At 36.9% G+C, this 24,423-nt stretch overlaps 1 protein-coding gene across 5 annotated transcripts in view; it reads left to right on the top strand.

The window, feature by feature from the left end:
• Nucleotides 1-24,423, top strand: part of taok3a (TAO kinase 3a) — a 73,927-nt gene that overhangs the window by 35,405 nt on the left and 14,099 nt on the right. For 4 of the 5 annotated variants that reach the window (XM_049470294.1, XM_049470296.1, XM_049470295.1 and 1 more), the window contains 12 exons: nt 1,936-2,146; nt 4,273-4,344; nt 4,699-4,800; nt 5,193-5,238; nt 5,744-5,840; nt 6,478-6,591; nt 6,940-7,031; nt 9,849-9,942; nt 10,487-10,568; nt 13,694-13,861; nt 15,718-15,906; nt 17,955-18,074. In XM_049470294.1, the coding sequence (XP_049326251.1) occupies nt 2,015-2,146; nt 4,273-4,344; nt 4,699-4,800; nt 5,193-5,238; nt 5,744-5,840; nt 6,478-6,591; nt 6,940-7,031; nt 9,849-9,942; nt 10,487-10,568; nt 13,694-13,861; nt 15,718-15,906; nt 17,955-18,074 (1,308 nt within the window). In that variant the 5' untranslated portion in view covers nt 1,936-2,014. Of the gene's footprint in view, nt 1-1,935; nt 2,147-4,272; nt 4,345-4,698; nt 4,801-5,192; nt 5,239-5,743; nt 5,841-6,477; nt 6,592-6,939; nt 7,032-9,848; nt 9,943-10,486; nt 10,569-13,693; nt 13,862-15,717; nt 15,907-17,954; nt 18,075-22,437; nt 22,593-24,423 lie in introns of those variants that run through there. The other variant, XM_049470297.1, reaches the window with a different exon arrangement.

The following is a 24,423-nucleotide window of genomic DNA, read 5'->3' as shown; positions in this document are numbered from 1 at the left end:
GCGGGGCCATGGATACTAATTCACAGGTTGATGTAGACACGGTGCTTTTCCTGATCGACTCGTTTTTCTGAATATTTTCTTTTACTAGCTGCTGCAGAACAATGAGGAAGAGGAAGAGTTTCATCATTTGCAGCATCATAAACAACTCAGAGACCCACTGTATTTCAGAATACAAAAGAACAAGAGGAATATAGCAAAAGGAGAGATTTAAAGTAATATAATTTAGTTATATGGTGCGTATGACTGAATAGTGATGTATTTATTCACGGTTATGGTGGGTATGAGTATGAGTTATGTGGTCTGTGTCTCATATGTCTAATGACTCAGAGGTGAACAGAGGTACCGTGTGTGTGTATGTGTGTGTGTGTGTGTGTGTGTATGTGTGTGTGTGTGTGTGTGTGTGTGTGTGTGTGTGTGTGTGTGTGTGTGTCAGGATGAGCAATACATGCTAACAGAGAACTGAGTTCACTTGACTCAATAAACCCACGAATCACGAATCACACGCTTTCAAACACACAGTCACGATTCTATACACACACACACACACACACACACTCCGTTATGACCAGGCCTGTTTCCTGTGTGTGTGTGTTTATGGAAAATCTGTGTTTATTATTGATCACAGCTGGAAATTCCCTGGATATTTTCCTGTGAAATAGCAGCTTTAATTCATCCAGACTCTTCAGGAATTTATTAGTTATATTTGTATTTATTTTTATATTGTTTATTGGTAATATTTGTTTGGAAATCTTGTAGCAGCTTTAACTTTATTACTCATCAGAGGGTTTGTGTTTGTGTTTTTCTGACGTGGCGAATGTGAAACTGATGCTCATATTCAGATTATTTTCAGGTCTATTCTTAACATTCTGTTTTTGTTTAGTAAATATATAAAAATATGTAATTTTAAACATTTAAGTAAGTTAATCTTAAGGTTCTTTAATGTTTTCAATTATTAGTTAAATAAATAAAACGTGACACAATATGTGACATATTATATAATTTTAAATATTCATTATTTCAATTTATTTGGGATTTTCTTTAGTTTGGCTGAAAAATATAAAGCTGAGTTTTGAGTAGCTGAGAGCTTGCAAAAGTATTCATACCCTTTGATTTTCTTTCACAATTTTTTCTTCTTACAACCACAAACTTAAATGTATTTAATTGAGATTTTAATTAGTGATAAGTGTTTTTTTTCCTCCATTCTTCTTTATAAATCAGCTGAAGATCAGTCAGGTTGGATGGAGAGCGTTGGTCTGTGAACAGCAGTTTTCATGTCTCTCCACAGAAGATCAATGAGATTTAGGTCTTTAGGACTTTAACTGGATCATTCTAACACATGAATATTCTCTGATCTAAATCATTATAGCTCCACTGTAGCTCTGGCTGTATGTTTAGGGTCATCGTCTTGCTGGAAGGTCTCGAGTCTTTTACAGCCTCCAACAGCTTTTCTTCTTCCAGGATTGTTCTGTATTTATTTATCTCCATCCATCTTCCCTCCATCAACTCTGACCAGCTTCCTAAATCTGTCCCTGCTGAAGAAAAGCTTCTCCCCACAGCATGATGCTGCCACCACCATGTTTGACATTTGAGTTAAGATTTTAGTTTATTTTTGTAAGGTGACAAAATGGGAAAGTTTAAAGGGCAATGCACACTCTTGCAAGCCACTGTATTTAATGACTTTGCCGAGTGCCAGCATGTACAATATAATGTAAATAATAGTGATCCTAAGATAGAGCCGTGAGGTACACCTTGAGAACATTGGGAAATGTCTGAAAATGCACAGTAGATTTGGATGTTTATGGCAGTGATATAGATGCCTAATACTATTGGCACAGTAGGTATCAGAGATGTGTGGTGGATCAGTAGGTGTTCTCGATGTTTCTGAAGTTCCTGAAGGTCCTGAAGTTCCCGGTCATGTGTTTTCTGTATCTGTAGGAAGGGGATATAAATGCCGGGGCTGGCGGCGGATGAGGGTGAGCAGCGGGTGGTCTCCAGACGTTCAGTCTAGCTCATCATGCCCTCGTCTACACGGAAAGGAGCGGCGAAAGACCCCGAGCTCTCCAGCCTCTTCTTTAAAGATGACCCCGAGGAAGTCTTCTGTGACCTCCACGAGATCGGCCATGGGAGCTTCGGCGCCGTTTACTTCGTAAGTACTTTTTTTACAATTGAAACGGTGCATGACTGCATTTTACTGAGAGATAATTACAGAATTACCATTTACTTTATCCCTGTTAGTGGTGGGCGACATGGTTTTTACGATAACTATATTCTTGCCGATATTACAAAACTTCAAAATGGAAAAAATAAGTAGCCACTTAAAAATGATGAGTTTCTTTGATTTCACCAAATTAAAAACCTCTGGAATATAATCAAGAGGAAGATGGATGATCACAAACCATCAAACCACCAAACTGAACTGCTTGAATTTTTGCACCAGGAGTAAAGCAGCATAAAGTTATCCAAAAGCAGTGTGTAAGACTGGTGGAGGAGAACATGATGCCAAGATGCATGAAAACTGTGATCTCAATCTTTGAAAATCAGAGAAACTGATTCAGAAACTGCGTCTCACCACTATCAGAGGCACACTGCTCTCCAGTCTGCCCCGCCCCTAAACCCATACATCACTCAATTTTTCAAATTTGATGGGGTTTAGTTACCCTTCAATTTCAGTCAGTTTACTGCAAAATTTTGTACTTTAGTACACTTTTGTACTATTTTCAGTTTTTAACTGAACCTAAAGAGCTTAAAGTGCAAAAATAAAGAAAATAAATGAAACAGGGGGTGTTTTAAAAATGTTTGACGTAGTTTTAATGTTTTTAATGGTTGCCTGTACCAGTCTGTAGCAGTGTGCTGGCACTGCTGGCATGGCGTGGCAGTGGGTGGTGTAGTGTGTGAGTGGGTGGGTGGAGTCGCTGGTCTCTGAAGCTCTGGGTTTTGTGAGTTTTGGGAGGATAAACGCAGGACATTCACATTCAGTTCCAGAGACCTAAAATAGCTTTTAATACTGAAGCTCAGTCCTTCAGCTTTACTGTCTCGCTCTTTTCCATCCCGCTAAACTGGCAGTTTTACGTCCCGCTTCTCCCCGAACGCCCTGCCGCCACTCAGCGCCAACCAGTGCCAACCTACTGTGCCAACCCAGCCTGACAACTTCCCCTGCCCTGCCTTAATCTCAACACTAATAACCCAAATCCTGTGATTAGAAAATCTGTAGCAGCTCTGAATCTGCATCACAAATCCCCTAACAAACACACACTGTATATACACACCACACACACACTATACACACACACCACACACACACACTCCAGATGTAAGCCCAGACTCGTACTGCTCTTCAGACAGATGTTAATCTTCTCTTTAACTCTTAGACTGATCTAAAATAATAAAATACTGTATTCAGCAATTCTGTTTATACAATATACAGATATGGATCATATATACAACTCTGTAAAAATAAGAGACACTTAAAAATGATGAGTTTCTTTGATTTTACCAAATTAAAAACCTCTGGAATATAATCAAGAGGAAGATGGATGATCACAAACCATCAAACCACCAAACTGAACTGCTAGAATTTTTACACCAGGAGTAAAGCAGCATAAAGTTATCCAAAAGCAGTGTGTAAGACTGGTGGAGGAGAACATGATGCCAAGATGCATGAAATTAAAACTGTGATTAAAAACCAATCAGGATTATTCCACCAAATATTGATTATTTCTGAACTCTTAAAACTTTATGAATATGAACTTGTTGTTTTCTTTGCATTATTTGAGGTCTGAAAGTTCTGCATCTTTTTTGTTATTTCAGTCATTTCTCATTTTCTGTAAATAAATGCTCTAAATGAGAATATTTTTATTTGTAATTTGGGAGAAATGTTGTCTGTAGTTTATAGAATAAAACAACAATGTTCATTTTACTCAAACATAAACCTATAAATAGCAAAATCAGAGAAACTGATTCAGAAACTGAAGTGTGTGTAAATATAATGAATGACATTTTGGTATAACTATTGCAACCCTAATACTTTTGCAATACCATAGCAACCACCAAGCAACCCAACTATCTAGTGACCAACACCTATCCTGTTGCAACACCTTAGCAACCCCCTTGCAACTCTCTAGCAACCAACACGTATCCTGTTGCAACACCTTAGCAACCACATAAATCAGGAAAAGCCCCTGGACTGAGCTCAACCTGTAAATTAGGATTCATGGCCACCCCCACCTCAGATTTATTTTTTTAATGTAATAATTTCTCCTTGTTTTCTCTCAGGCCCGAAACTCCTACTCTAACGAGGTGGTGGCCATCAAGAAGATGTCCTACAACGGCAAGCAGACCACGGAGGTGAGGACCTGAAGATTTTAAAACTCTAAACTAAAATAAAAACAGAAATGAGCCACTAAAAAGTTAAAGGAACCAAAATGAATCTGTGTTAAAGTGATTAAGAGGAAACAGAGCTATATATTATATATATTGAACTATATATTCACTAATTAAACTACTATACACACACAGTTATATATATTCAAATATGGTTAATATATGTTTTTTGTTACTTAATAAAATAAAAAATCTTTTACTGTCAGATAGATATGAATGAGGAAGGTGAAGATTTACTGGATGTGGCAGATTTATAATGAATTGATTATTGATTATATGTATTAATGGTTGATTCTGTTCTGTATTGTTGTGTTGTAGAAGTGGCAGGACATCATTAAGGAGGTTAAGTTTCTGGAACAGCTGAGACACCCGAACACCATCGAGTATAAAGGCTGCTATCTGAAGGACAACACTGCCTGGGTGAGAACCAATAAAATCATTCACAATAATATTAATCTCAATACAGGAGAATTCTGATCATTTTTAAATAAATTAAATAAAAAATATGATTTGTGTTTTAATTACCGAGATAAAATATTTTTTTGTGTGGTTTTGCAGTTTAATTTATACTGAATATTTATCACTGAACGTTTTTGACTGAAAATAAATTAAAATAAAAGTCTAAAAAGTACATTGGGGCCTTTTTGTCGGTTCAACTTTTTATTGAATATATTTTTGTGCACTGAACATTTTTTGATTGAATATAAAAAAGTGAAATGAAATACTCCTTTTTTCTTCATCATATTGCATCTTATTTTTATTCTAGACTCTTTATCCTCTGATTAAAATTCATTATTCTGTTCTATTTTCAGCTGGTCATGGAGTACTGTTTAGGCTCCGCCTCTGATTTATTAGAGGGTGAGTACACACACACACACACACCTTGTGTGTTCTAAAACCTGGTTTAAAATCTGGTTTCGAACCTTTTTTAAAATCTGGTTTAGAACCTGGTTTAGAACCTTTTTTAAAATCTGGGTTAGAACCTGGTTTAGAACATGGTTTAGAACCTGGTTTAGAACCTTTTTTAAAATCTGGTTTAGAACCGGGTTTAGAACCTGGTTTAGAACCTGGTTTAGAACCTGGTTTAGAACCTTTTTTAAAATCTGGTTTAGAACCTGGTTTAGAACCTGGTTTAGAACCTGGTTTAGAACCTGGTTTAGAACCTGGTTTAGAACCTGGTTTCGAACCTTTTTTAAAATCTGGTTTCGAACCTGGTTTCGAACCTTTTTTAAAATCTGGTTTAGAACCTGGTTTAGAACCTGGTTTCGAACCTTTTTTAAAATCTGGTGTAGAACCTGGTGTAGATTGTTTTAAATCCTGGTGTAGAACCCTGATTATTGGTTATTGATTATTGTCTCTGCAGTTCATAAGAAACCACTGCAAGAGGTGGAAATTGCTGCCATTACCCACGGTGCCTTGCTAGGACTGGCTTACCTGCATTCCCACAACATGATCCACAGGTGAGTCTTTACCTGCTGCAGGTGAGCAGATACACGTCCGAGTCTTTCATCAGTATTTAACCACCTAAACCCAGTATATCAGTATATCACTCCTCTTCTTACTGCAGGGTTTATATCCTATTTTCAGATATTATTTTTATTTTGAGATACTTTAAGATATTTTCACAATATAAGTCGCACTATCAATGAATATCTGTATTCTGGTCTGTTTTCATATGTAAAGCGCACTTTACTAAGTTAAGTAAAGCTAAAGTAACGCTAAGCTAAGTAAACAAAACCGTGATAAAAAAAAGTTAAACGAGTGCTGGATGTTAATCTACACAGATTTCTCTCCTGAAAACTGTTTATTTGGGTGAGTAAAGAGCTTCAGTTTATTTACAGTAAGCTTAGATTATCAAATTTCTCCAGCACTAAGGCTGGAGCATTAGCATTAGCAGCTAACCGCTAGCGGCAGCGCTACACTGAGGAACTCTGAGTGTTTTGGTAAGTCAGGGTGATATTAACTAGCTGTTTGTTTTTATTGATCAGCTGACCTTTAGACTGAACGTACTGATATATGATTAATAATTGATAACTAATTACTGTTATTATAGTTATTAGAGTTTAATCTGATGTATTTTATCTTGTCTTTCTTCAGAGATGTTAAAGCGGGGAACATCCTCCTCACTGAGCCGGGTCTGGTTAAACTGGCTGATTTTGGCTCCGCCTCCATGAGCTCTCCAGCCAACTCATTTGTTGGGACTCCGTACTGGTCAGTATATGATTACTCTTAATTTATTAACATATATTTATCATTTAATATACATAATAACATGCAGTTATTATAGTGTTATGGGACAAACCAAAACAAAATACTCCAGTGGCCAATTAAACGATTAGTTATAATTATAATTATATTAATAATAGTAAAAAACAGTATTAAACAGTTTAGATTATAAACAGAATTTGATGTATTATTGCAGAAATTGTTTTCAGTTTGTGTGTCTGTATATGGAGTACTTTACACTGGATAAAAATGGACAGTATCCAAATAAATATATTAGTGATAATCAAAAATGAAATAGTCACCATATGTATTATTTTTATTTGATTTTTATAGGATGGCTCCAGAGGTGATCTTAGCGATGGATGAGGGTCAGTATGAGGGGAAGGTGGACATCTGGTCTCTTGGGATCACCTGCATAGAGCTGGGTGAGTATATAGGGCAGTCGTCTAGCAACCGCTTACTCACCAACACCATGGCTACCACCAAGCAACACCATAGCAGCCACCTAGCAACCACTTACGCAGCACAGTATCAAACATCAAACGCCTGAGATTCAATATCTACCACCAAGAAACCATGGTGTGCATCTAGCAATCACTTTTGCAGCAACATTGCAACCACCTGGAATACTGTAGTGACCACCATGCAACACTGTGGCAGGCACTTAGCAACTATTTATGTAGCACAATATTAAAAACACCTGGCATACAAAAGATACCACCAAGCAACCTCTTATGCAGCACATTATCAAACACTAGGGTACCATAGATACCACCAGGCAACACCCCGGTGCGCATCTAGCAACCACTTATGCAGCACCATAGCAACCACCTTAAATACCATAGTTACCACCAACTGACACAATGGCAGGCTCCTAGCAACCACTTATTTAGTCAAATAAAAAAAAAAATAGGATACCATAGCTACCACCAAGCTACACCATGGTACACATCTAGCAACCAATTATGCAGCACCATAGCAGCCACCTGTAATACTGTAGTTACCACCAAGCAACACCATGGCACACACCTAGCAACCACTTACTCAGCACAACATGAAACACCTGGGATACCATAGCTACCACCAGGCGACCTGTTATTTAGCCCAATATCAAACACCTGGTACACAATGGCAGCTGCCTGGCAACCACTTACTCTACACAAAATCAAACACCTGGGATACCATAGCTACCACCAAGCAACCTGTTATTCATCTCAATATCAAACACATAGGAAACCATAGCTTCCACCAAGCAAAACAAGGGTGCACATAAAGCAACCTTTTGTGCAGCATTATAGCAGCCATCTGAAATACCGCAGTTAGCACCAAGAAACGCCATGGCACCCACCTGGTATACCATAGCAACTACCTAAATCTGCTTTATATTTACTTTATAATTCAGCAGTGTATTTCAGAATGAAGCTGTATGAATGGTGTAAAATTACCTTTAATAAAATAAAGTTTTAATATAAGTATTTATTTTATAAATGTATCAGTAAGTAATGTAATGATAAGTGTGAACAGTAACGGTGCAGGATGTGTTTCTGTGGTAGCGTATGTCTGTTACTGTGGATTTCATCACCCCGTCTCTCAGCGATGGATACAGCTCTGCCATTGGTCAGCGCTGTGCTGGTGTTATTAGAGCAGCTGGAGTTAACAGACCCACCGGTCCTGAGAGCAGAACCAGTTCATTAATAGTGATGTATGGGTTTAATTAATGCATTATTATTATTATATTGGTCCCGGAGTAATCATCTTACACACAGTACCAGTACTCACCATTCACAGCTCTGGTGATATTAGTGTGATACAGTGAGTAGAACAGGTAGACTAATAAACAGCACAGGGATAAGAAAATAACTATATACAGCTAAAAAATAAGAGAGCAAATGATGAGTTTCTTTGATTTTACCAAATGTAAAACCTCTGGAATATAATCAAGAGGAAGATGGATGATCACAAACCATCAAACCACCAAACTGAACTGCTTGAATTTTTGCACCAGGAGTAAAGCAGCATAAAGTTATCCAAAAGCAGTGTGTAAGACTGGAGGAGGAGAACATGATGCCAAGATGCATGAAAAAAAAACTGTGATTAAAAACCAACCAGGATTATTCCACCAAATATTGATTATTTCTGAACTCTTAAAACTTTATGAATATGAACTTGTTTTCTTTGTATTATTTGAGGTCTGAAAGTTCTGCATCTTTTTTGTTATTTCAGTCATTTCTCATTTTCTGTAAATAAATGCTCTAAATGAGAATATTTTTATTTGGAATTTGGGAGAAATGTTGTCTGTAGTTTATAGAATAAAACAACAATGTTCATTTTACTCAAACATAAACCTATAAATAGCAAAATCAGAGAAACTGATTCAGAAACTGAAGCGCTCTCTCTATTTTTTACAGAGCTGTATATTAAAATATTGCAATATTATGATTTGCAGTACTCCCTCTTTTTCTGAAAACACAGCATTTATTTTATGACCAGTTTAGATTAGCATTGTTTATAGATTGGTGTCAGAAGTGGTTCATTTAGTGTGGTGTTTAAGCTCCGCCTTCTAGATAGCTGTATTGTACTCAATCGTTAGATCCCTCTCTTCTGATTAAATACAAGATAAACAAATAGTACAGATAAAGAGATATATTCTGCCTTTATGAAGGCCTGAGTAGATCGCAGTTTGTTTTTTAAGCATATTTTTAATCACTTTGCCATGTGTTCTAGATAGCACAGCAGAATCGAAATTATATAAAGGTAAAAAAAACATTATATTCAAGATAAAGATCTATCTGGAAACGGATCAGTGCAATAGACGTTGCTAAAGGTCATTAAATAATTAACAGAGCAAAGTGCAAGGTGCAATTACATTGATTATAAAAGTGACTGATGTGCCATGGAGGTATTAAAAAACTAATAATATATATACATATATATATATATATATGTATCAATTGAATATGTAAGTATGTCTATACCCAATCATGGCATTGGGTACAAATCTGTTACTTAGTACACCAGTGATGACTTTCTTCTTCTTTATGATCTTCCAAACAGTTTTACTGGCTATGACCAATATATTCTGATATGCTTGGAGTTTATATCGCAATATTTTGAAATAGAACCTCTGTACCGTGATGTGTATTGTTTTTTCAAGTTCTTACCAATGCACACCAATAATATATAATAAATGTCTACGATATTTAAGCAACGTTTCTGAATCTGTGTTGTTTTTTCTCACGCAGCCGAGCGAAAGCCTCCTCTGTTTAATATGAATGCTATGAGTGCCTTATACCACATCGCCCAGAACGACTCCCCCACACTGCAGTCCAATGAGTGGTGAGTACACACACACACACACACACACACACACACACATATATATATATATATATTTATACACAGACTTATGTGTTTTCTCGTTTACAATGTCCTTAAACAATATACTTAAGGTGTACATTAACCAGCCATGGCCTTCACGACATTTGATTCTACCCATTACGCATTCTATATTTACTATATATTTATATACAGCTCTGTAAAAAATATTCATCACTTCAGTTTCTGAATCAGTTTCTCTGATTTTACTATTTATAGGTTTATGTTTGAGTAAAATGAACATTGTTGTTTTATTCTATAAACTACAGACAACATTTCTCCCAAATTCCAAATAAAAATATTCTCATTTAGAGCATTTATTTACAGAAAATGAGAAATGACTGAAAGAACAAAAAAAGATGCAGAGCTTTCAGACCTCAAATAATGCAAAGAAAACAAGTTCAGATTCATAAAGATTTAAGAGTTCAGAAATAATCAATATTTGGTGGAATAATTCAGTGTAATGTGTATACATGTAATATAATTATATAATAATGTGTTAAAGGTCGGACGCGTTCCGGAGCTTCGTTGACTACTGCCTACTAAAGATACCTCAGGATAGACCCTCCTCAGCAGAACTACTGCGGGTGAGTATACACACACACACACACACACACACACACACACACACACTCACACACACACACACACACACACACACACACACACACACACACACGCACACACGCACACACGCACACACGCACACACGCACACACGCACACACGCACACAGCAACCTTGGTATGGTGTGTTATTGTGGTTTACTCAGTGCTGATTGTTGCACACTTGCTTTTATTACTCGTGAGCTGCAGTGTAATTTTAGCTCCAGTATCAATCTTATATTTCTGTATTTGGATTAAGAGGATAAAATTATTACATAACTTTATTTGATTTCGGACAGAAAGTCTCTTTACTCTGACTGAACCCAGCCTGGAACTGTTTAATTAGTTTGTGATCCCTAACACACACACACACTCACACACACACACACATTTTTATGCTGATCTTTTTGTTTGCTGCTACATGTTTAATCCTATTTAGAACTTTAGAGATTTAGGTTCTCGCTGGTCACGCTGTTTGTGGGAGGGAGGCGGGGGCAGTACTAGAAACCCCCTTCTTATACACTAACAGTATATACTCTAATAGTATATACTATCAGTATATATACAGTACAGTATATACAGTATATACGGTACACTATCAAAATATACACTCAGTGTACATATACTGTCAGTATATACAGAACATGATCAGTATATATACTATAATTATATATAGTACAGTATATTCAGTACTCTATCAGTATATACACTATCAGTATATACAGCACACTAAGTATATACAATACAGTATATACAGTACACTATTAGTATATACACTATCAGTATATACAGTAAATTAAGTATATACAATGCAGTATATACAGTACACTATCAGTATATACAGTATAGTATATGCAGTACACTCAGTATATACAGTACAGTATATACAGTACACTGTCAGTGTATACACTATCAGTATATACAGTACAGTATATAGTGTGAATACATCCCTCACATTTGTATAAATATTTGATTATATGATAATCATTGGTTTGGTTATTTGATACTTTGATTTTGTGTTAAGTAGTCAATAATTCTGTTTCTCACATTCTCAGAGAGTTCTCTGATATGAGGTGGCATGCTGAGTCTCCAGTCATCAGTATAAGAGAATAGAACCCAAAACACCAAATTTAACAGCCCTGTTCCCCCAACATTCAGGCAACATTCCCGCAACATTCCCACTTAATTAATTCCGGGGTCAGAGGTCGTTTTCTCAGATGTGAGGGGGGGCGGGGTCTGTATGGAATATTCAGGAATGTTTGGGATTGGGATTGGGAGCGTGTGGTTTCCCTCTTTCTAGGTGGATAATCCGTTAGATTAGTTTCTCCTCGGCGCTGGCGGGACGCAGATGTCCGTTTGGAGCGGCTGACGCTGATTATCTGGGTTATCTGGAAGCAGACTGAGCCGTTAGCTCTTAGCGATTAGCCGTTAGCGTCGACTCCTTCAAATATTCATCACATGTCCTTTAATCCTGATCCAACTGATCCCAATTCCTCCAGTCCTGGATCTGAGCCTCAGCTCACCATTCCCATATATATATATATATATATAAACCCAGACCGATCAGCCAGAACATTAAAACCACCTGCGTACTGGTGTGGTTTAGGAGTGTAATAGGAGTGTAATAGGAGTGTAATAGGAGTGTAATAGGAGTGTAATAGGAGTGTAATAGGAGTGTAATAGGAGTGTATTAGGAGTGTGGTAGAGTGAAGGGGCATTTATAAGAGTAAAATAAGTGGGAATGAGAGGAGATCGGAGTGAATGTGTGTGTAATAAGGGTGAGTTATGAAATAAATAAATAAACATTTGTAAGTGTTTATAAGAGTCCAATAAGAAGACATGTGTGGGAATAAGTGTAATAAAAGTGTAGTAACAGTTTTAGTGTGAAAAAAAAACAATTGAAAGTTTATAAGTGCGAAATAAGAAGGCATGTGTAAAAATAAATGTAATAGAAAAGTAATGAGTGTTGGAGTGAATAAGCATTTATGAGAGTTTATAGGAGTTTATAAGAAGGGATGTGGAAAATATTTATTAAGATTGAGTTAGTGAATAAGCATTTATAAGTGTTTGTAAGAGTCAAATATAAAGGCATGCTTGGGAATAAGTATAATAAAAGTGTATTAAACGTGTAATAGGAGTATAATAATAGTGTTGGAGTAAAAAAAAATATTCATAAAGGTTTATAAGTGTTTATAAGAGTCCAATAAAATGGTGTGTGGACAAAAGTGTAATAAGAGTGTAACAAGTGTGTAATAAGAGTGTAATAATTGTATTTGAGTGACTATGGAAGTTTATAAGTGTTTATATAAGTGAAATAAGAAACAATGGGGAAATAAGAGTGAACAGGATTTGAATATGAGTGAATGTAAGTGTGATTTATAGAGAATAAAGAGAGAATAAGAGTGAGCAGGAGTAAATATAAGTGTGATTTAGAGAGAATAAAGAGTGAGTAATAGCGAGCTGGTGTGATGGCGTATGTTGAGTGGGAGTCTGGGCAGAGTGAGTAAGACCCTGTAGGCTGATAATCAGATTCCTCCAACAGGCAACGAACAGTCACGCTCTATATACACACTGTTACTGTATATATACACAATTACTGTATATACACACCTTTACTGTATATACACACTGTTACTGTATATACACAATGTTACTGTTTATATACACAATTACTGTATATACACACCTTTACTGTATATACACACTGTTACTGTATATACACAATGTTACTGTTTATATACACAATTACTATATATACACACTGTTGCTGTATATATACACAATTACTGTATATACACACTGTTACTGTATATACACACTGTTACTGTATATATACACAATTACTGTCACGAAAAAGACCATCAAAACATGATGATGAAACTGGCACTCATCAGGACCTTATGTTTGTTTGGACATAATAAATAATACAGTGTGTGATGGTAATTGTAGATTTGATTGGACCTTAGTTCATAGTTCTGATTTTGATTTCAGATCACATTGTACAGTGTTCACACTGCTCATAAAAATCTGAATTGTTCCAGTGTGTAACTCTGCTGTGTGAACATACATGAACAGAATGTATTGAACCCTCATTTACTGTTTCTGCAGCACGATTTTGTTCGTCGAGAGCGCCCCCCGCGGGTTCTCGTGGACCTCATCCAGAGAACGAAGGATGCGGTTCGGGAGCTGGATAACCTGCAGTACCGTAAGATGAAGAAGATCCTGTACCAGGAGAAACACAACGGACCAATGGGAGAGTCCCAGGAGGAGGAGGAGGTGGGTGCCGTGTCGACAGCTATTATGTTTTGGACCAAATATAGTGTCCTATCTTACCCCCCACCATCAGTCTATTATCACTCCTTCCTCCTGCCTGGTTTAAACAGCAGCAGATCTTCTGAATATATCTACACTGATGGGCGTGGTGTTCTGGAAATGAGGTGTGTTCAGGTACATTTCTGGAGTTTTATCTTGTTTATCTTGGTAACAGAAAACACAGGAGCTCCACTGACTGAATACAACCTAGACAGACGCCAACAGTCAGACGTTCATCGCTATCTCGGTAACACAGGCGCCGTGCCGAGCCAAGCGTACACCCCCACTTATTACACACACATGAACACACAGCAGCACAAACCCAACTTTTACATCAACAATAAACAGAATAGTAAATAAAATAACATTGCTGTTCCCGTAAATGAGCTGCTGGAGCTCCTTCACAGCGTCAACCAGCAGCTCAGTTTCCTCTGCTGAGAAGAGTTTGTTGAACACGTCCAGGTAGCTGCACCGTTACAATAGCAATCCACCAAAGACAGAGCTCACCTGATCTACTCTTAAAGAGAATGATGAACTCTCAAAGAGACTCATTCTGATTGGTTTATTATTTCACATTACGCCCAAAAATATAATTAACACACCCATGATTAATTAAGATAATTAGTACATGACTTTTGTGCATTTTGAGTCGAGCAAGGTGCACGTTTCCTGTCGATATGATAGCAAAGTCACACTGACACGCCACAAATCAAGCTGCACGGTGGACAGCTGGCCTTTAGATTGTATCTAACCTGTAGTGCCCATTGTGTTTTGGTTGAAGTCTTAAAGCATTGCACACACACACACACACACACACACACACACACACACACACTCGTGCGTGATCTGTAATAAGAGTCCAGGTGGTTGATGGGAGCAGTAGTGCAGTAATTAGGACCTGCAGGCCTGCAGTAATGAGGATCTACAGCAGATGAGTAAAATCGGGCCAGAACTTTATAAAATACTACGTCCATTTCTCTCCACTGCTCTCAGACCTGCTCTTATATTTGATCCATATATCAAATAGCCTGTTTTTATTTGAGCTAAACTGCTGATAAGTTGCAGTTTAATCTGATATATTAGCCAGATAACGCTAATTATCACAGCTATGAACAAACGGTGTCTCTGCTACTCCATGCTGTTTACACTCCAAGCGCAGTATGTGCAGCGTCCACTGCTCACAGCCGTGCGACACTGTTTACTGTGTGTACATCTGCACTTCTCGTCCCTAAAAACTGTGTTTAAAAGTGCAGTGTTAAATTTTCAGAGTTCTGTGTTAAAGCAGCTTCACACTGCACAGATTTACAGATATAAACACTGGACCACAGATTCTTCTCACTGCATATACTTTCTTGCTCCCGCACCAGAGAGCTCTGACCAATCAGAGGAGACTATGTGCTTTGCGTGGTTTATTAGTGCTCATTTTGGTGCATTTAGGTTTGTGCCTGTTTGAAAACAAACCAAACAGAGGGAGAAACTAAAGCTCCAAATAAACAAACTCATCAACTGATCCCGAGCATAGAAACTTTCACAACTGTAGGTGTGAACCTAAAAAGTGCAAAAAAGGCCATCAAAAACATTATAATGATGATGGAACTGGCACTCATCAGGACCGCCCCTGGAAAGAATAGAAGAGCAAGAGTTTCCTCTGTTGTACAGGATAAGTTGATGAGAGTTACCAGCCTCAGAAACCGCAAGTTAACAGCTTTCTGAATGCTTCACAGAGGATTTTGGTTTGTTTAACACCTTTAAGTTACTACATGATTCCTTATTTCTCTCTCTGTCTCTCTCTCTCTCTCTCTTGCTTTCTCTCTCTACAGGATGGTGATGGTGCTGGGTGTAAGGGAAATAGTCTGGGCAGTAATCACTCAGTTCCGAGTACGTCGGTCAGTACGGGGAGTCAGAGCAGCAGTATTAACAGTCTGCAGGAATGTCCTGATGACTCCTGCTCTGACCTGCTGCACCCTGAGTACGACTCCACCCTCGAGTCTTCCACACATCACAAGAAGGTACGACAGGAGCTCAACTTCCTCAGTAACATTTACTAAATAATCACCATTTTCAAAGGTACACCCATTTCTTTTCCTTTATTTTTGCTATTTAAGATTTTCAGTCTATAACCGGAAATGCTACAAAATGCAGTGAACAGAATTTAGCAGTAAACTGGCAGAGCCTTTAAGAGAAACTAAAGCTGAAAAAAGAGGGGGTGATTTTTATTAAACAATTAATTTGGTTAACAGCTTACATCAGTAAAAAAATTGAGCTTTGGAAATTACATTGGAGTTAGTGCTGTTACTCTCTACTGCAGCATTTGCACACTTACACACTTACAGCACATTTACACTTTCATCATCATAATAACTAGAAAAAGACACAGAAACACAGAGAACTCTGTAACTATTAAAAGTAGAAGTGTTTTTATTTAGAGAAATTACAGATGAATCCAGAGAGCGGTGAGTACTGTTTCCTACACCTTCATATAAAGACTCTTAGAGGAAACTTGAGAAAACTGCTACAGGAAGATGTCTGGCTGACCCACATGGAAACAGAACTGCAGCTACCGTACTACTAAACTATAGGGGTGTTCTAAAACTTTTGACTGGTGTCAAACACTTTTGAGTGTATTTAGAGAACACTGGACTATAAACAGATCCTCTGCTATAAAGTAACATTCCAGCCGTAAGCCACTCCTCCCTGTAGTCACGTGACTGTCTATGGAAGTGTGTGAGATGACCCGCAGTGTCCAGAGGTCCAGCATGTCCGAGTGAATCAGCTGGACTGACGGACGGAAGGAAGCGAGGGGACAGATGCTGAGTCACAGAATTCACAAAACTGTCACTTCACTGTGTGACCATCATCTGAACACTGCAGGGAAATATTATGGTCTGTAACAATGCTGGATCAGTTCAACACAACCACATGTGAAACTCTTTAAAACCTAATTGTAATATCAAATATATAAAACTGACTGTGCAACAAAGATAAATAATTCAATCTACTATACACTCGACCACAGCTGCTGATAAATCATTCAGCTTTTATTTTTATTAAAGCCATGTATATTATTATTGAACAGAAGGTTATATAGTCTTCTGAGTCTGGTGTGTAAGAGAGTGTGTAAGAGAGTGTGTAAGAGAGTGTGTAAGAGAGTGTGTAAGAGAGTGTGTAAGAGAGTGTGTAAGAGAGTGTGTAAGGGAGTGTAAGGGAGTGCGTAAGAGAGTGTGAGAGTGTATGTGTGCGTGAGACCCGCGGGTCGGAGTTGATATTAATGTGATGGGGCAGGGTAGTGCTGTCCACATCGCCGCCCCGCCGCTGTTCTCCTGCAGACGCTGTGCCAGCCGACGCCACTGCGGGCACTGCCAGGCTTCTGAGGGCAAATCTGTGCCACCCTCAGATTAATGAGGCTATTTTAAGCAGCGCTTCTGTTAGCGTCGAATAAAACCTGCAGAAAATCCTCAAATACAGAGCAGCGTGAAGCTGGGGGAGTAATAATTCAGATTATTAAACGTAACTCAGCATACAATTAATGTAAATGAGTAGAGGTGTCCCGAATTTTCATTGCTATCCTACATCCCACCAATACTCTGATTGGTTTATTTTACTTTACGCCCAAAATTAAACAAACCTATGAATAATTAAGAGAATTCTAACATGATTTTTGCTTTGTGTGTTTTGAGATGCACAAGGTGTACTATGTTAGTACATAAAGAGCACTAATATAGACGTGCTTATATACATAGACAGCTGCCATATAAAAAGACTCTCAGAGACTACATTAGGTAGTGTACATTCTGGTGAGAGATCATCGTTTACCGCTAGACCAGACTCCATTACGGTCAGGATTGAATATGTAGGTCTTTGACCTGGACTGAAGAGTTCACACTGTAAACTGCGGATGTGATTGATGATCTTAGGAGCATCTCATACAGTGACAGTCGGTCACCCCTAGTAGTGATAGGAGGAACACTAACAGTGATAGTGCTCACCCACACACAGCAAGGGATGTTTCCAATAAACTGGCCACTTTTGTGACTACACTGTGTTTGTTTGTGTGTAGGATCATCAGTATATTCGTGAGGAACATCGATCTGACCTGAGACCGTCTTCATCAGACCGAGCTCAGGCCCGGAACTACAAGAACCGCGAACGCTTCGCTACAATCAAATCAGCATCACTCGTGAGTTTCAGCTCTGATATCTATCTATCTATCTATCTATCTATCTATCTATCTATCTATCTATCTATCTATCTATCTATCTATCTATCTATCTATCTATCTATCTATCTATCTATCTATCTATCTATCTATCTATCTATCTATCTATCTATCTCTTTCCTTTCGCACTCTCTCTTTCCCTCTCTCTTTTTATCTTTGTTTTTCTCTGCAACTTTCTTTCTTTCTTTTTTTCTTTCTTTCTCTCTCTCTCTCCCTCTCTCTCTCTCTCTCTCTCTTTCTTTTTCCTGTGTCCCTAATCCACCTCTCCTCCTATCCTGCTCTATCATTCCATCACCTCTCCTTCTTCCTACTCATTATTCTTTTCCCTTTATTTCATTTTTTTCTGTTGGTACAGTTTCTTTCTTTATATTCTCTTTCTCTTTGTTTCTTTTCATGCTTCTTTGTTCCTTCTCTTTTTTCTGCCGATTTCTTTCTCTTTTTGTTACACTCTTAATTTATTTTCTGATTTTTTTTGTCTTTTTTTTTACTCTTTTTATTTGTCTGTTCTTTAATTTGTTATTTCATTCTCTTCGTATCCTGCATCTCTTTTTCTGTCTTTTGTTTTTTTCTTTCTTTGTTTGGATTCTTTTTCTTTTTCTTTGTTTTTCGTGTCGTGCTCTTTTTTCTACCTTTCTCTCTTTCTCTTTGTTAATTATCTCATTCGTTCTCTTCTGTCACCTGTTTGTCCTCCTTCATTTTTGCTCTCACTCTCTCTCTCTCTCTCACGCTCTCGTGTGCGCTCTCTCTCTCACTCTCTCTCCGTTGTGGAAAATAACAAGATGTTCACACACACACACACACACACACACACGTGTGTGTATATATATATATATATATATGCATGCTCACACTGGTGTCTGTTGTCAGGGTAACAGTGTGTGTGGTCAGTCGTGGAGTGTGTGCAGCTCCTCGTGTACGATATTGTTGTTTTGTTGCGTTGTAAACTCGACATCACACCTTTACTCTTTGTGTCTGAGAGAGACTCGTTAATAAACAGCAGTACTGTAGTGTATTAATGCAGTAGTGTAGTGTATTGGTGTAATGGTGTACTATAGCAGTGTAGTAGTACAGTACTGCTGTGTAAGAGTGTAGTAGTATAGTGTAGTAATGTAGTATAGTAGTGTATTAGTATAGTAGTATGTTAATGTAGTGTAGTGTAGTGCAGTGGTTTAATAATATACTAGTAAAGTATAGTAGTGTAGTAGTACAGTATTGTTGTGTAGCAGTGTACTTGTGTAATAGTGCATGTGTAGTTTATTAGTGTAATGGTGTTGTAGTGTGGATTATTAGGGTAATATATATGGTGTAAATATGGGGTGTATATGGTGTGATAATGGGTGTTTGGTGGTGCTCCCTCTCTCTTTTTTCTCTGTGTGATTAAACACTGTGGTAATGTTGGTGTTTGGGATCAATGGCAGGCTGGGTAGCCGATCGCCGGGTGGTGGATCGCTGAGTGGCAGCAGGGCGGTGATGTCACCGGTTTGTGCCGGGGATGGACGGTGCGTGAGGGCCCTCTAGGGCCAGACACAGGAACTGCGCTCTGTCTGATAACACAGACCCATCTATCATTTCACCAGAATGGACAGAAGGGTTTCCGTTATTCTGTCCGGAGCGTCCGCGGGACGGAGGCCTGTCTTCACCTCCTGATTATGATGTAGGGACTGAAGCGTCTCGCTGTGTGTCACTGTGTCCCGCTCTCTGTCTCAGTTTATCTGGAGAGGAGGAGGATGATAGAGACGCTCTTTGTTTGAGAAAAAGAAAAAAGAAAGAAAAGAGAGAAAGCGAGAGAGAAGGAAAGAGGGAGAGAGAGGGAGGGGGGGTCTTGTTGGGCGATCAAGAGAGAGAGAAAGAGAGAGAAAGAAATAAAGAGCGACTAATAAAAGAAAGGGATATATAATATAGTGACTCAAGCCCTGATCCTCCTTTCAGGAGTGTTTTTCTCCTTTCTCTACCATTTAAATTTGACCATTTTCAATATTTTATCCATAATTTATTTAGTAAATCACATTTATATTGACTTAATATACTAAATATAGCAGGTGTTTTTGCTTATCGATTTATTTGTTAATTGTTATATAATCACAAGTATGATTCCTAAATCAACCATATACGCAAAAAAATATGATCATAAAAATAAATGTATTTATTAAGCAATCAGATTAAGGATAAATTCGTTTGTATATACTTGTTACAATTTAATAATTGCTTAAATTAAGTTGAATATAGATGAGCAAATCAACATGTTTGCAATAGAATTAAAGTTTGAATGACTTTTTTTGGATTTTATTTGATAAAAAAATTGAGTTAGGAGCCAGAAATTCACAGTCAGTTCAACCAGCTTCAGTTTTTATTAAATTAGTGCAGCTGATAAAATTTTGAATAAAATAAAAAATTATTTTTTTAAACTATAATCCTAGTTAGAATTAATGTTTCAAAGCTAAGTGTAAGTATCACAAACATTATTTAGCTGCTATTTTTTGCTATTTTTTTCCAGTGTTAATTGTGCTGCTCATCAGAGGCGTGGACCTGTTTTTCTCTGTAAAGCTGCTTTCTGACAACTTTTGTTGTAAAAAGTGCTATATAAATAAAGTTTAATTGAGTTGAATTAATTAATGAATTAATTAATCAACATTTAGTTCAATTTAAATTCAATTTTTACAAATTAGTTTCAATTTTTTTCAGATTACTCCTCCAGGTCTTAGTTTTTCTTTAATAGGAAGTTTGATTTTAATTAGTTAAATTTTAGTCAGGAATAATATTCAGTGTTTTTTTATATTTAGTAGTATAAGATTTTAGGTTTGCTTAGATTTTACTCAGTTCACTCAGAAAATAAACACCTGACTCTTCCACATTTGTATTAAAGTTTAATAAGGAAAAAAATGTATATAAAAATAATTAGAAAAAGCTTTCTATGGCCTCCCTTTTCACATAATTTAAACAGAGATGTAAATAAACTGTGCTGTCTTTTGCCCAGTTTTAATCTTTTTTTTTTTTTAATCTATTTTTTTAACATGAATTTGTTTGTTTATTTCAGACAGTGTTTACAACAGTGGTCCCTGGTCCCAGAATTGCCCTCTGGGACCAATAAAGTATCTGTCTGTCTGTCTGTCTATCTATCTATCTATCTAAATTAGAATTACTACTTTTAATAAAATATGAATAAAATAAATAAATATATATGTTGCAGTTGTATTTCGGTTGTTTTTAAAGCGCTGTGCTGTTCTGGTTCTGGTTCTGTTGGGTTGGGGGTGCGGAGGCGTTGGGAATAGCCCTCGCGTGCGGGGGGGCGGGCGCTCGGCGCGGGGGTATCTGGGCAGAATGCTGGGAGGGGTGTGAGGGTACAGTGGGGGTATTGATCGGGGCGATTAGGCCGAGCTCATGTGATCAGCCTACTAAACGCTGATTAGCTCGGTCAGATCTCAGAGAACCCCATTCATACACACCACACACCTGCCAGCGGGGACACACACACACACACTCTTACATACACAAACACATTTATACACAAACACACACTATATACACCACCCATGGTCCCTTAATCCTTGTGGGGACCATCAAAACGTCCCCACAAACCCACAAACTTTTTTTTGTAAGGACATTTAGTCCTTACAACAGTAGCAAAACATGCACACTCACGTGCACACACTCATACACAAATTCATATGTTGGTTTTGCTAGCCTTGTGGGGACTTTCAAAATGTCCTCACAAACTTTACTTTCAAGGACATTTATTCCTCAAAACAGTAGAAAAACATGCACACTTATGTGCACACACTCGTATACACATACAGTCACTATATACACTACACACATGTTGGTTTTGTTAACCAACTGAGGACCTTCCCTCCACATAATAATAAGCATGTTGGCTAATTAATGCTACTCCTAATCCTAACACTAACCCTAATGCTAAATAATTCCACTCTGTAAAAATAACCATTAAAGTTTTGGGGACCTACACAGTGTCCCCACAAAGTGTGACTCAACACTATACTTGTAAGGACATTTAGTCCTCACAAAGATAGTAATACACTCGCATGCTCACAGGTTACACACACTCTTATACACAAACTCACATGAAAAATAATACTCACAGGCTGGTTTTGCTAACCTTGTGAGGACATTCCATTCACATAATAGCTAATGTCCCCACAAACCCACAAAATGTGGCAAACACTATACTTGTAAGAAGATGTAGTCCTCACAAAGGTAGCAAAACTTGTACACTCACGTGCACACACACACACACACACTCACGTGCACACACTCCTTTCTCTCTCTCTCTCTCTCTCTCTCTCTCTCTCTCTCTCTGGGCTGGGTGGTGGTGCTGGTGGTCGGGTGGTTGACGTGGTGCAGGGTTTAGTCTCTATGGTCTCGCGGGTTCTTTATGTTGCCAACATGTTTGGCTTGCGGAGTTCAGGTGGGAGTTACGAAAAACTCAACGAACATTTCGACCTGGACACGCCCTTCTTCCAGGTTGGTGGGAGTTTAGAATTTAAAGGAATTTCTGATCCTTTATTCAGATTTTTCATCAAACTAACAAAATATATTTTATATATTTTATTTTTTCACTAAATAGTTATGTTACCTTGTTACCTAATAAGAATAACTTATTTTAATACTTTTAAAAACAAACATCTCTCTCTTTCTCTCTGTCCTTCAGAAAACCTTGTATCTCTTTTTCTTCGGAGAAAAATGATTTTAAAGAAATTCTGCATCTTCTTTCAATCTTAACTATTCATTTTATATTTAATAGGAAACAATTGTGTTTATCAGTAAATACATTTATAGTCACATTTATTATTAAAGATTATTTTCTTTAACAAACATTCAACCCTTTTCATCTCATCACTGTCCTTCCTTTATTTGCATTTTCTCTAGAATCTAAATCTGACTGTAGTTCTTTATATTCTGTCAGAATTTGATGATGAATGGATGAATAGAAATGCTCCAAAATTACCTGTGACTAAATCTGTGTATATTTACATTTATTTTATTGATAATAATGATTTTTCCTTTTCGTTTTGTTCAGTCAGTCAATGATTATATTTTAATGCTGCTATGAAATTATTTTGGTTTAATAAATAATGGATAACAACAAATATTTAATAATTAAATAGGAATAGTTTGGTTGAGTCAGAATATTATTTTTACTTGCTTACTTATTATTTTCTATTTATTTCTCAATTAAAACAAAAAATCTCTAACTTACAGAGTTTTACCCAGTTTTTATACAATTAATGAGATATTGTATGAAGCCGCAATAAAGAAACATTAATTTAAACTGTAATTTAAATAACAAACATAAAAAGAAAATTATTTTAGAGTTTCTGTATATCATTCAGAAATAAAAGGTACCAATCCAAGAGTTACAATAATAAACAATAAGTCTCTATTTCTGCTGATTAAATTGAATTTGCTAAATGTTCTGTAGAAACAGACTCAGATCCTTAATTAGCTTTAAAATGTCTTAAATTAGTAATTATTTATAAACAAAGCCACAGGATATTACATACTATACTATATATACTATACTATACTATATAATACTTTATAAGACTTAGTTATTTACTGATATAAAGGCAGACTGAATAAAGATGATATTGTAGGTGTGTTATTGTTAATTTAACTTCTAGATTTTAAATTTAATCAGATAGAAAACCCAAACGTTGGACTGCAAACTAACAGATAATATATTTAATATACATGTAAACAAATAATGATAATGATTTTATGTTAAATAGTAAAGTGGCATTATGCTTTTTTTCTATAAAATAGCTGTTTTTGTAGCTAAGCTTAAGTAAACAGTGTTAAATTGAATTTCCCCTGAAAAAAATATTAAAGCATTATATTAAATATATCAGAAGGAAAAATATTCTTTTAATCAGGTAAAAGTGAGTGTATATATATATATATATATATATGTGTGTGTGTATATATTTTTGTATATATTGTTATGTATAGTTAACCGCGTGTTGTCTCTGGGTCAGGTGACGCGTCAGATTCATGAGCATGAGCAGGAGTTGTTGTATTGTTAGTTAAGCGCTGATTATAGGGTTTGTGTGAATATATGTGTATATATTGTTAAGTATATATAAGTATATGGGTCAGGTGACGCGTCAGATCCACGAGCATGAGCAGGAGACGGAGTTGTTGTATTGTTAGTTAAGCGCTGGTTATAGAGTGTGTGTGTATATATTTGTATATGTGTGTATATTTTTTTGTATATATTGTTAAGTTTATGTAAGCGTGTGTTTTCTCCCAGTCAGGTGACACGTCAGATCCATGAGCAGGAGATGGAGTTGTT

Source organism: Astyanax mexicanus, chromosome 22 (assembly GCF_023375975.1).
Source record: "Astyanax mexicanus isolate ESR-SI-001 chromosome 22, AstMex3_surface, whole genome shotgun sequence".
Classification (NCBI taxonomy): domain Eukaryota; kingdom Metazoa; phylum Chordata; class Actinopteri; order Characiformes; family Acestrorhamphidae; genus Astyanax; species Astyanax mexicanus.
This window is presented reverse-complemented; position numbering and strand designations above follow the sequence as displayed.